The following is a 13,627-nucleotide window of genomic DNA, read 5'->3' as shown; positions in this document are numbered from 1 at the left end:
AAATATAGTTTCTCCAACAAGACAACAAAGTCAACCAGCACAAAAGTTGTATGAAAGCTTCTGCAACAATGTGCGAATTACAAAATAGGATTGCAAGATAAGGTTCTATATTGTGCAAGATTTCATGATTGGCAATTTAATGCGTTAAGCAGAAACATAAAAAAGTGGTTTCTCCAAGCAGAAAACAAAGTAAACAAACTCAAAAAGTGACACCAGCTTGTCAAGATGAACAAGTTATTCTTCTTTTCTTTGCAGCCCATGGCTGTGGTTAGCATCATTTGTTGGGGGGGGGGGGGGGGGGAGATGTTGTGCCATTGATGCAGTGCCCCCTGTAGGTTAGAACAGGAACTTGTAATGCAGCCAAGGTGTCGGTGATAACTCACATACTCTTCAGCAAAGACACTGGGGGATCATGAGCGCCAGCAGACGGGATGCCCAGGTTAACGGCCCTCCGACGGATGGCACAACATTGATGAATCGCCCCGCCTGCGAAACACCACGACGACGGTTTATAGCTGGGCCGGGATTCTAACCCAGGCCCGACAGCTCAGAGGCAAGTGTGCATACCCATGGGCTATCATGCCAGAAACAACTTCCAGGCAATAACTCAACCATTCCACATTCCAGGGAGCTGTAGTCCCTTGCTTGCAAAGCCCCAAGCCAATAGAAAAGCTTGGCTCAACACATGGTCTACAAGGAGCAGGTTTGTATTGGCTCAAAACAAACCTGCAGTACTACTTTTTAGGAAGTGAGTGTGTAGAAGCGATTATGAGCAAAAAAAAACTTTAGTTAGCAATAGCAAGTGGCAATCACCAGCGCTGGACAAAGGGTCATGGCATGAGAGCTTATGCGTGGTGATAATTCAAGTTCCAACAGCCCAAATTTGACAGTTTCCACCTCCACAATCAAGGTTCAATGGGTTTACTCAAGGTCATCAGAGGTCATGTTAGTCTTTTCTTGGTGAACACAGGAACACTAGTCTTGCCAGGCCGGACAGATGTTAGAGGAATGAAGGCCGCAGTTCCTGTGTGCCACTAAGGATGTGGAACGTTTGGAGGTGGCAGGTTATGCATGCGGTAGTATGACGTCAGCTGCAGAGGCACCTCAGCCAATACGCTCCTCGCCAACGCCTCCTTGGAAGCCTGAGAAATGTTAAAAGTGAACATGTGTTTTTCATTAGTCTTTAAACACTCATTTAAATTGGTGCAAGTTCCCTTATGAGGATAACACAAGTTCCCTCACAAGAAACTTTAATACAGGAGGAGGCCATTAGGCCCATCGAGCTTGCACAATATTTGACAACATATGGTTGTTTGTCTATGCTCGAGATATTAAAGTCGAGATGTTCGAGTCAACATATTAAAGCCAAAACGATGTCATCAGGTCAGTCAGGTAGTCGAGTAGTCAGTGGGCCCATGAACATTTTTTCGTTTTTTTCCCTCCTCTGCTGAAGCTGCTCAACGGATCATTTTGAAACTCGGCACGACGATTCATGACGTCGATGTGCAAAAACGAATTCAGCTCTTTATTAAATTCCCATCCAGGTGATGAGGTAATTAGCCAATCAACTCAAAATGTAATCCGTGTTTGTATGTCTATCACACATCGAGGGAGAGATTCCCTCATCTCACGAGATGTTTCGTTGTTGTTTAATGTAAACCTCTTCATTTGATTTTTATCATAATTTAATTCTACCATTTGAATAAATTTTAACCTCAGTCATTAATGCCCTCTTGCTTTGAAGAACAGGAAAAAAAAAAGGGGGATGGGAGGACAGAGAGGGAGTTGGGGTAGCAGAGAGGGGACAGACCTTTCAGTTCTTTTAAAACACTTTCAACACTTTACACCATTTAGATGCCTTTAGACCCTGTAGACCCTTTAAGACTCTTTAGGCTTTTAGACCCCAACTACTATTGGAATGTATCCTTTGGACCTTTAGACCCATTAAGACCATTACGGTCCCTTTAGACCTCTTCAACACTTTATACCCATGAGACTGCTTCGACCCCATGCCCCTCTATACCTTTTAAGACCCTTTTAAGTTGTTTAGACATTTATATCCTTTATATTCCTTTAGACCCTTTTCCAACACTATAGACCCATTAGATCCTAACGACTTTTGGAAGGTACCCTTTAGATCCCTGAGACCCCATAAACAATTAGACCCTTTAAACTCCTATGGACCCTTACACATGCAGACCCGTTAGTTTCCTGGGCTTTGAGAAGATATCGAGGAAGGTGGGTGGCAGCCAAAAGTGAACACATCACAATTGAAATGAACATATAAAATAAATTTTAATAGGTTTTATGATGGCATCTCCTGCTGCGTTGAACCAGATTAAACATTCAAAAGGAAATTAAACGTGGCCCTTCCCTTCTGTAATTTTTCGAAGACCCCACCTCGGTGTCTCTCTGATGCACCACAGTCTTCACAGAGCGTCAGTGCCGCCGACGCAGCTTCCCGAGCAAGGGTTATACTGGGTGGTTTGCCATAGTCTTCTCAGCAGTAGTTAGGGCAGGGATTGGAAATTTGGCCATGGTGCCACGAAACCTCACCTACTCTTTGCAGCTATCATTCTAATGTTTCACATGAAGATTATAGCTGCGCCAGATTCAAACCCAGGCTAGACAGCTTAGAGGCAAGTGTGCACAACTCCAGCCCTTCCTGCCAACCCCAAAGCCCCCACCATTCATCCCCTATTACCGTAATCGAAAATCAATTCCATTTGTAATCTGTTGGCGTTTCTTTTACAAGTCATTCTGGAGCTCCAAAACCAGCGAATAAATAAAATAAACGCACCGTCGACTCGACCAAGCTTATGCAAAACCTCCACTTTGAGTCAAAGACGTCACTTTCCTCGATGTTTTTGCACGTGGTTCACCATCAGCGTCCGTCCCACTTGGGACTATTCATTAAAATCTTTGGTGCGACTCAGCCGGGTTTCAAAACGCTAACCTCCACACAGTTTTCCTTTTGGGCGACATGGTGAAATCACGCAGGGCAATAATAACCGAAAAAAACCAATCGATTTTGATTGCATCCAACGCAGTGTTGACGTGGAGTAGGTACTGTACAGTACTGTACGCGCTGCATGTTCCGGTTATCATTTTCACCGCAGCAGTGCCAAAAAAAAGGTTTAAGTATCCTTTCACTGGATAAAACCTAATGGAACTTTTTCTTTTTTTTTAAATCAATTCAGGACCCGCTCATCTATATACAGACTTGGCATTTAAAATGGCATATTTTTTTTTTCTTGACTTGGGTTTACTTTCTGAACTCAGTATATCAATCTGGTGAGTTTATTTTACCCTTCGGTGATGTCTTTGTTGAAAGAACCATGTCACTGATTGTCTTTCGCAGCAAGAAGTCAATAACAGGATTATATCACAGGTGGCGTGACAAAATGTAAGGACAGGTACATTTGACGATTGGCTTCACAATCGGGTATATAAGGGTTGTTGCGTTCTGTATTAGTGGAAAACAACTGCTGCACGTCTCCAAAAGTTATTGCCGCTTCCTCTGGAGATGGTCCGTCAACTTGACAATGCTGTTTGTCATGGAGTGGTGGCTTTACGAAATTCTGGCATGAAACAGCGTGCTATTGCTCGGCAGTATGGCATCACTCAAGGTCAGGTGTCAAAGATCCTGAAACGAAATGCTCAGAGGGGTGTCCCTACTCCAATACCGAGGCCAGGACATCCACGCAGAGCCACAAGGAGAGATGATCGCCAGCTGCACCGGTTAGTCTGCAATGGCCGTACCAAGTCAGCTAATCGGCTTAGGGCTGAGTGGCAGCAACTGACAAATGTGCCTGTATCCAGAAGGCTAGTCAACCAACGACTGGTTCAAGCAGGCTATCGTGCCAGGCATCCCCTGAGAAAGCCACGCCTGACCAGACAACACAGCCAGCGCCGATTGCAGTGGGCCAGAGAGCACCGTCAATGGCAGCCAAGACACTGGAATCACGTGACCTTCAGTGACGAGTCTAGATTTCTGGTCTATCGTCAAGATGGCCGCGTCCGAGTGCGCAGACAAGTGCATGAAGCCCACAACGAAGATTGTATAGTGCCAAGAGTCCAACCTGGAGGTGGTGGGGTGACCGTTTGGGCTGCTTTTCATGCAGGGGGCAAAACTGACCTGGTTGTTCTGAATGGAAACCTGAACCAGTTCAAGTACAGGGTCATTCTGGAAGAAATATTGCTTCCATTTGCTCGTGCAGCCTTTCGAGGAAACTTTCTCTTCCAAGATGACAATGCATGGCCTCATCGTGCTCGCATGATCCAACAATTTCTTGCTGACCATGGTGTAGAGCATATGGAGTGGCCTGCCATGTCCCCGGATATGAATCCGAAAGAGAACTTGTGGGCAGAATTAACGCATCAAATCGACAACTTGGACCAGCAGCCTACCTCTGTGCGTGAATTGCAGCAGACTATTGTCACTGCATGGCAAGCGATTCCTGTCCAAACCTTGGCAAATCTCGTGAACAGCATGGCTCGACGTGTACGTGCTCTCCTGAATGCTCGTGGGGGTTACACGAAGTACTGAACTGTAATTTTACTGTCTGTAATCCCAGTCATAATTTAGCTTTTGTTTTTGTTGAATTTTTTTTGGCTAATGTGCAAAATAAAGAGATACTTCTGGAAAACGTACAGAAGTTTAACACAGTACTGTCCGTGAATTGAGTTCGATATCAGTTTACATCACTTTCAAGGATCAATTTATTTGCTTCGAAATGTCAAATGTGGTTTTTGTTTCTTTTATAGGTCACATTAACAAAATCTAGAATAATTTCAACATAATTCCAATGAACTTTTGGTTCTAAGTCATCTTGAAAAGTAAGTTTACCCCCACAAAAAAAATATATTCCATATTAAATGCCAAGTCTGTATATAAAAGAAAGTGTTTGTTTGTTTGTTTGTTTGTTTGTCTGCATACGCTAATCTCCTGAACGGTGAAAGATAGGAGGAAACCTCAAAAACAAAAAATGTCGGGACGGGCCCCGGGAAGGTTTTCGGCTAGGTGGCGAGGCCGGTTGAGGCCCAGCTCGGCCGGCCTGGGCCCATTTCGCAATTAAAAGCTGAGCTCAATTATAGTAGTCAATCTTGTACCGCTGCGAGTAAAAGCTGAATTATAGTCGTAAATTCATTCAAAAAGAACCCGGGCAACGCCGGGTGCTTTCGGCTAGTCTTACATAATTTTCACTGAGCAAATACAATAGTGCTATCAGGCATTTAAACTCCTATGGGCCCCTAATTTTCCATCAAATCAAAGTGAAAATCAACTGTATCACCTAATGAACCGCAACTGTGAATGACCTCCATCGGGAGATGAGCGTCTGTCCCACTTGGGACGATTCATTAAAGTCTTTGGTGCGACTCAGCCGGGTTTCAAACCACTGACCTCCCACACTCAGAAAGCTCTAACCATTACGCCACAGAATTGTTCACTTTGTGTTCTGGAGGAATTCCAGTCATGCTGAATCAATCGTACCAGGATTTTCCACACCCGATAGTGCGAGGCCTTATTCTGCCAATGGCAAAATGCTTTTCATGCCAAAGCAGAAAGGAAGTAACGCACAGCTCTTTTTGTATGGAAGGCAGATAACATGTAATATGACCCTATTGCAAAGCCGCAATGAGCCGGCGAAGCCAAAGCCTCTTGCCACTATTTTACCCATCACTATGGCATCAGTAGGTTGGGTAGTTGGTAGTAGGTAGGTGTAGTAGGTACCGCACCTAGTTCAAAATGACACCATTTGCATTCTGGATGATTAAAATTTATAAAATTTACTTCTTGATTAATTCGGTGAATTCCGTCTCAACTTCGGATATTTCCGGCCGTGAAAAACTATCCCATACGGCCACGAGATTTCTAAAAAATAATTCTTCGTCAATTTTAGAATATTTGACGCCGTTTTCAGCCTCCGAAACGCGGTAATAAGCTTTTTTGAAATATTTTTTCAAATGCTCGAATCTCATTGGTTCCGGTGTTTGGTGAAGATTTTCGTTGAGGATAACCAGGGCCCATGCGGGCCTGGGGAACGAGATTGGTCTTAAAGTATTTTAATTACAAATTAGAGGTGCATAATCAAAAAAAGACGGGTGAAACAAACTCCTTTTGAACTTTTTCGCAATTTTTTATGCATACTTCCGCATCTGCAAGATGGCGGCCTCCATGGAGCGATTTGGTGCGTCAAAGCTTCGAAATTCTCAAAGGATCCAGCAAAATCTGGCTTTTCAACATAATACACATTCATTCACAACACCGGCTTTGCCGGCTATTAGTGCGGTATGGGTAACATTTGGGAAAATAATTGTGCAATTGTAGATGGGAAAGCTGACATCCTCTCCAAAGGATGTTGAACACTAAGTTGTCTGCAAAATACCAAGACAATGCAGACGGTTCCTATTCCATCGACAAATCGTGTCCTTAATGGCACACTCTCTCTCTCCTTGCTGACCCTTTCACAGCGCGATGCTTAATGTTGTCACACACAGGCCTTCTCGCATTACCATCCACAAGACCCTCTGGCACGCACTTACCTCTGCTACCTATCACCATTCATACTTACCAATCACCAATTCCTTGCTACAAGAACATAAGCCATGGAGAGACAAGCACACGCAATGTTTGCTAATGTGCATTTAAAAGAAGCAGTGGAAGAATACCATCTTTGTAAGAACTTAACAAAACGGGGGAAAACATGTGTGGTTCCTGTAACAACCAAAATGTGACAAATTGGTGGTGTACATTTTTGGTAGGTGAAGCACCAATGTACGACGTACATTTTCATATAAATTAGGCTTTAAACGAAGTTGTTGGTTTTTAACACTCACGTTAATGAACTTGCGGAAGGGAACAAACTGAACAATGTCACGCGAAGCCGTGTCTCCCGAAGGTGCCTTGAGCAAACCACCATCCCCGTCCAAGATCTCCATGCCATCAAAGTCTGCCCCACCAACACCCACTATGATGATGGACATTGGAAACCGGGAAGCATGTACGATGGCATGACGGGTTTCATCCATGTCTGTGATCACGCCATCCGTCAAAATGAGCAGAATAAAGTACTGCTGGGGAAAGAACAGAAGGACTGTGGTTGCACTGTTTAACTAGTTACACAAAAACGGTTCACAGAAATCATCAATAATTAGATAGTTTTGAGTGGAGGGAAGAGTCATCGTTACAGTTGCGCCAGGTAGTTTAGCAGCAGCAGCAGCAAACTGAGCCACGTGGTTGATGATGGGAGAAAAGTTGGTCGGCCCATACAGACGCAGCTGTTGCAGGCAGGAATGATATGCATTCACTATTTCCTGCACACCTGCATGCCAAAAGTCACTTATTAACTATTATACCCAAGGTGTGCTCTCACGGCACCAAATAATAAGCACAAGTATAATGGAATTGCAAAATCAACAAACACCTGTTACATGACAAAATAATTAAATAATATATCGCTAAACCAATATTATAAGCTAAACCGACGGTTCGTGGTATTTTCTCTCCAGGCAATTGTAATCCGATGTATTATGCGGTATATCCAGCATTTCTTCAAATGTAGATGAGCTCAACGATACTGGAATACAACAGCTATCTACACGGCCTGATCGGGGCTCCTACCTGAGCCTGTATTTCAAATCTCATATACAGTACTATGTAGTACCTGTTGTATGCCAATATCCTTGCAATTCATGTGACAATCCACTCATGTCTCATAATGTCTCATAATGTCCTTCTCCAATAAAACAAAAACATGCAATTTAAACACAAGCTCATTAATGAACCTCAGCCTCCTGATGTAGAAAATATTACCAAGCAAAGGAATAAAAACATTCATTTTTCAGAACTTTGTTTTCAAACCTGGGATTGGCTTTTCTGAAGAAAGGACGCCCAAAGTAACCAAACTAATTTTCTTCTCACTTCATGTGAGTCACTTTATACTGTATTTACACTTTAGCACCATCACACCCAACATACCACCTTCAGGTATTCATTTATTCATACACAATTCAGCATCTCCACCAACAACGCAACCTTTGAATTATTTATTTATATACACTTTACCATTGGCATCAATGCAACTGACATACCACCTTGAATTATTCATTGAGTTGTATACCTTTTTATAACATTTATTTATTTATCTCATTAATTATGTACGTATATAATTATTAAAATGTAAAGTCCCCATTTTTAAGGTGTGGTTGGTGGCTGCTTCCTCGATGAAGACTTGCTTTCTTGTTAATAACATATTTTAAGCACAATTTAAAGCAAATTGGTACAACTAGCGTGGATCGGCTCACTACGCTCACCTCACCACACATCGCTACAGAGGCTGAGGATAATGACCTGACCGAAATCGAGTTGGTGTGTTATTATTTCCACCAATCATAATACAAACATTTCTTTTGTGCAGATTTCTTTGTAATATTGGTCATTTTACTGATTTATAATTTATTTGTAATCTAAAAAGGTCTAAGTGGTCTAAAGTTCTAAATGGTCAAGAGTCCAAGCTGGTCAAATGGTTCTAAAGCGTCCAATGGGTCTTTGGGGTTCTTAAGAGTTTTCGTGGTCTTTAATGGTCTTTGTGTCTGTTGAGTCGTATAGGTCTTTAGGGTATTTTGTGTCCTCTGGGTTTTCAGGGTTTTTTGGATCTTGAGAGGTCTTCGAAGGTCGAAGGGGTCTCGGCAGTCCAAAGGGTCGAAAGGTATATTCCAACGGTTCGTCATGGACATAATGTAAATAATAGACGGGGTGAAACCGACGTTGAAACAGTACGTAATTAATAGATATATAGTCACACGGCTTCATCGCCTGCCCGCCTGAAGGACCATTTTTTTCGGTTTTATATATATTTGAAGAAGACGATGTTTTGGTCAAGATATACATACATACATACATATACATATACATACTGTTACATTTGTGGGAGTAAATGAAGAAATACCTTAAGAAGTTCAAAATGTGTAGATTAGCATGCTCCGAGTGTCGTGAAGAAGAAGAACCCATCTTGATGTACATAAGTAGGGTCGAATGTCCGGTTAAGTGTTTAGGTGTCTCCACACAGAGGAGTGGAGTTGTGCTATCGAGGTAGGGTCTCTAAGGTTAAATTCCCCTGTAAAATGTTTGCCTCCTGCGATCTTCCCTCTGTCTTTATTGAAATTAAAAAGCCCGCCAACAACAACTATAACAAATGGAGTCATTCGCTCACGCCACCAGGGCTAACCAACACCCAGCACATTTGCCGATCGGCACATAAATCCCACCTCACAACCGCCGACGTCATCTGAACATTCCCGAACAGCGACTAGACCGCCCCCCCCCCCCCCCCGACAACTAGTAACGAGGAGGCCACGCCCGGCCTTCGTGATTGGTGGAGGCACGATGGGATGATTGAGTAGAGCTCGGTGATTGGACAGAGTGTGACGTCAGCGTGGAACATTTGAGAACAGGAGGAAGAGAACCCCCTCTCGCGATCTTGGTCTCTTTTGTCCCGGGTTTGGTTGTGAGTGGTCGCAGTCTTCTCTTCTGGTCCTGGTCTTGATCGCGGTGATCGCTTTGTTGTTTTGCGTGGGAGGACGACGGGTGCTCATCTGTGTGCGCCGGGGAGATCATCGGAGCTGTATTAGCGAAGCAAGATCCTGCCTGCTTGCCTCACGCCGGCGGCTGACTGCGGGTGCGATTCCGCGCCATCTTGTGCGTTTCCCGCGCGGTGGTTCGAGGTGACCACCAGCAAGCCTTACCAGCCATTTGGGGATGCAAAGCTGAGTGCCGGCCGATTACCAAAACATTATCTATTTTCTTTCATTATCTTTTCCCCTCGTTTGTATACAAGTCTGAGTGGAGACGTCTCGATAAGGAATTTTAGTTTTTACTTTGCCTTTCAATGTTATTTGCATTTATTTTCATAAAATCATTATTTGTCGAATCTTACTTTTCTTGTATTGTGGATTTTGCTGTCCCGTCTGTGTGTGTGTGTGGTTCAGATAACCCCTGCGTGTGTTCCTGATTAGATGAGGCTCGGACCTTCCCGCGCGTGCCAAGGACAATCCCGCCAAGGTTCGGAGTACGCCCCGGAGTTCAAGCTAATTCGGCAATTCGTCCTCTTGGGGTCTTAACCCTGGGCACACGACAATACATACATACATACATACATACCTAATCATACACTACCGGTCAAAAGTTTTAGAACACCTCAATTTTTCCAGTTTTTATTGAAATTTAAGCAATTCAAGTCCAGTGAATAACCTGAAATGGTACAAAGGCAAGCAGTAAACTGCCCGAGGTTAAAAAAAAGATTAGGTTAGCAAAAACGGGAAAATAATGTAAACTGCACAGTTATATTGTAAAAAAAAAAAAGGCCTTCTTCAGGGAACAAGTAATGGGTTAACAACTTACAGCTGTTCTGCAGCAATGTAAGTAAATTAAGCCTTGAAAGTTGATGCAAACAATTCCTACAGGTGTCCCAACCTCTGCTGATTACTTGATTACAAACCCCCTGTCTGTATAAAAGCAGTATTGGAACAGACTGCTATTACTCCCTCTGAAGCATTATTTGGACAATATCGCACTGCAGGAAGTAGTATATTGCTATCATAATGGTGAGAAAAAGGCAATTAACAAAGGAAGACAGACAGACCATTATAACCCTGAAAAGTGTAGGTCTTTCCTTTAGAGAAATTGCAAAGAAAGCCAAGGTGTCAGTGAGTACAGTTTCCTACACCATCAAAAGGCACTTGGAAACTGGAGGAAACTGACAGGAAGAGGTCTGGCAGACCCAAAGCCACAACAGAATCAGAAGACAAGTTTCTGAGAGTCAACAGCTTGCGTGATAGGCGGCTCACAGGACAACAGCTTCAAGCACAGCTTAACACTGGTCGAAGAAAGCAAGTCTCAGTTTCAACTGTGAAGAGAAGACTTCCAGCTGCAGGTTTGACAGGTCACGTGGCAGTAAGAAAGCCATCGCTAAAGATGGCAAAATAAGAAAAAGATGCTTGGCTGGGCCATGAAGCACCACCGCCAGTGGACTACCGAAGACCGGAAGAAGGTCTTATGGACTGATGAATCAAAATTTGAAATCTTTGCTTCATCACGCAGGGTTTTTGTACGCCGTCGAGTAGGAGAAAGGATGGTTCCTCAGTGTGTGACACCAACTGTCAAACAGGGAGGAGCAAGCGTGATGGCTTGGGGCTCTTTTGCTGGATTCAGAGTCGGCGACTTGCACCCTGAACCAAAAGGGCTACCACAGCATTTTGCAGCGCCATGTAATACCCTCTGGTATACGCCAAGTTGGTCAGGGATTCATCCCACAGCAAGATAATGACCCTAAACACACCTCCAGACTATGTCAAAACTACCTTCGAGGAAAAGAACAAGACGGTAGGCTTCAAATCATGGAATGGCCAGCACAGTCTCCAGACTTGAACCCCATCGAGCTGGTTTGGGATGAACTGGATAGAAGGGTGAAAGCAAAGCAACCTACAAGTGCAACACATTTGTGGGAACCTCTGCAACAGTGTTGGGAAGAACTTCCCAAACAATATTTGATTTCCATTGTAGAAAGAATGCCACGAGTGTGTTCGGCGGTTATATCTGCAAAAGGTGGCTACCTTGCTGAGTCAAAAATTTAAATAAAATTTTGTTAAACAAAATGATTCTATGATTTCTTTTTTTTATCTCCAATTGTTTATTTGTTCTATGCTTAATTTCATAGTACATTGAGACATTAAACTGCGTAAATTTCAATAAAAACTGGAAAAATTGAGGTGTTCTAAAACTTTTGACCGGTAGTGTATACATTTCCTCCATTATAATAAGATTGAGTAACCCAACGAAATATCATGGTGCTCCCAGTGCTTACCCGAATGCAGAGAACGTGGGTTCAAAGTTGTGCTTGGATGTTAAAATGTCCAAGAAGGTTATAAATCGTAAAAAAAAACAACTTCATGATATTGCATCGACGATATGTCCAAAGTTCAAGGAAGAGCTTATAAATGCACTAAATCACAGGCATTACAACGGCATTTGGAGCCAAGTGTACGTTTACATTGCTTGTTAACAATGTTTTGGTTGCTGTCACTCAGCTTTGACTTCCCTTATTTTTTTTTTTTTTTTTTTTACCTCCGCCACCAATCTTGGATGGAAGTTGTGTTTTCACCACTGTCTGCTTGTTTGTTATAGTTTCAATTTTCGTCATATGCCATTGTCTTGTTTATTTGCCTGTGAGTGCGACAACTAGCGAACGCTTTCAGCTGTCTTCGTCAAACTTTACCATAGGAATCTGAAGGAAGGTAAAAGGAGGCTGTCAATGTGATTTGACTATATATGTCAAAGGTCAAGGTGACAGTGACATCATTTGCATAAAATATATTTTGGGCTGTATCGCACTTAATATTTGGTGTAGCGAGACGCAGTGTTCGGCAAAGAAGATTGAAAATTTGAGGATAAATCTATTTCGTCGATATAAATCGTTCATGCGCCACTGGTGAGAAAGATTGTCAAAATGGCCATGATCAAAGGTCGGTTCTCAACCAACACGGTTCTCTTGATTTTTATCATACCTGTCAGGCTACTACCTGATGCCTTCTTGTTTGTTTGTTTGTTCGTGTGATCATCTGTGAGCAGGATATCTCAAAAAGTTATGGACGGATAAGTTATGGACGGATAAGTTATGGACGGATAAGTTATGGACGGATTGCTGGACAGGTTTGGTGTGTGACAAGACCACATTGATTCGATTTTGGTGAAAATCCAGATCTGGCCCATCAGTGGGATACAAAATACGAACTGTTCAGGCTGGCAGAGGCATGCGCTCTACTGAGTGCCGTTTTAGTTAGCCCGAGCCCTGCGCAGCAGTAGACGGGGGATTTGTAATCACGTGTGTGTGGTGTGTATGTGTATGTGTATGTGTGTCCGGGCATTACCTTTTTTTTTTTTACCATTTGAGCTATGGTCATCAAATTTCACCCACCAAAGCTTTATCTATCTATAATTCCATTAATCTCTGTGTGTATGTGTGTATGTGTGTATGTGTGTATGTGTGTATGTTTGTCTGTGACCGCTGTTTCTCGACAACCACGGGTCCGATATACTTTAAACTTGCCAGGTATATTGCTGGGGACCCGAGGATGTGCCTTTTCAAGGTTTCATATTAATCGGACAAGTACTTACCGAGCTATGGCGATTTCTTTACCAAACACTGCAAGCCGTTCGCTTTGGACCAAACCATTGCATGTAAATAGAGGGGGGGGTTCTGTGGTCGTTGCGAATGGACCAAACCATTCATGTAAATAGAGGGGGGGGGGGTTCTGTGGTCGTTACTGCCACGTGGTTTCAAAGTTTTTTTTTGTTGTTGTTTGCACGCATGTTTTTTTGCACCCACGTACGGGCACGCCCTAGGATGTTTACACACACACACCCCTACACAAATTTTTTTTTTTTTTTTTTTTTGGGCAAGGAACGGGCACCCACGTACGGGCACGTCCTAGCTTATATATAGTACGGGCATGCCCTAGTTATGACAATACGGAGAAGGAAAATTAATAATTTTGTCAAAGGGTCAGAAGGTTAAAGGTCAGTGTCACATAAAATCGTTCATTTTCATCCGATTGACCTGAAATTTTA

The 13,627-nt window shown here is 43.0% G+C and overlaps 1 protein-coding gene across 12 annotated transcripts in view; it reads right to left on the bottom strand.

Annotated features, from left to right (window-relative positions):
- Positions 1 to 13,627, bottom strand: part of LOC137435167 (copine-3) — a 186,612-nt gene that overhangs the window by 166 nt on the left and 172,819 nt on the right. For 6 of the 12 annotated variants that reach the window (XM_078784588.1, XM_068128704.2, XM_078784589.1 and 3 more), the window contains 3 exons: positions 7,192 to 7,325; positions 6,841 to 7,077; positions 1 to 1,142 (listed from right to left, as the gene is read on the bottom strand). The exon at positions 1 to 1,142 is cut by the window's left edge and continues 166 nt beyond it. In XM_078784588.1, the coding sequence (XP_078640714.1) occupies positions 1,035 to 1,142; positions 6,841 to 7,077; positions 7,192 to 7,325 (479 nt within the window). In that variant the 3' untranslated portion in view covers positions 1 to 1,034. The remainder of the gene's footprint in view (positions 1,143 to 6,840; positions 7,078 to 7,191; positions 7,326 to 13,627) is intronic. The other 6 variants (XM_078784592.1, XM_078784585.1, XM_078784591.1 and 3 more) reach the window with 1 other exon arrangement.

The sequence above is a fragment of the Myxine glutinosa genome, chromosome 9 (assembly GCF_964187855.1).
Source record: "Myxine glutinosa chromosome 9, kmMyxGlut1.1, whole genome shotgun sequence".
NCBI lineage: Eukaryota > Metazoa > Chordata > Myxini > Myxiniformes > Myxinidae > Myxine > Myxine glutinosa.
Note: the sequence above shows the minus strand (reverse complement) of the source record. Positions and strands in the feature narration are given on the sequence as shown.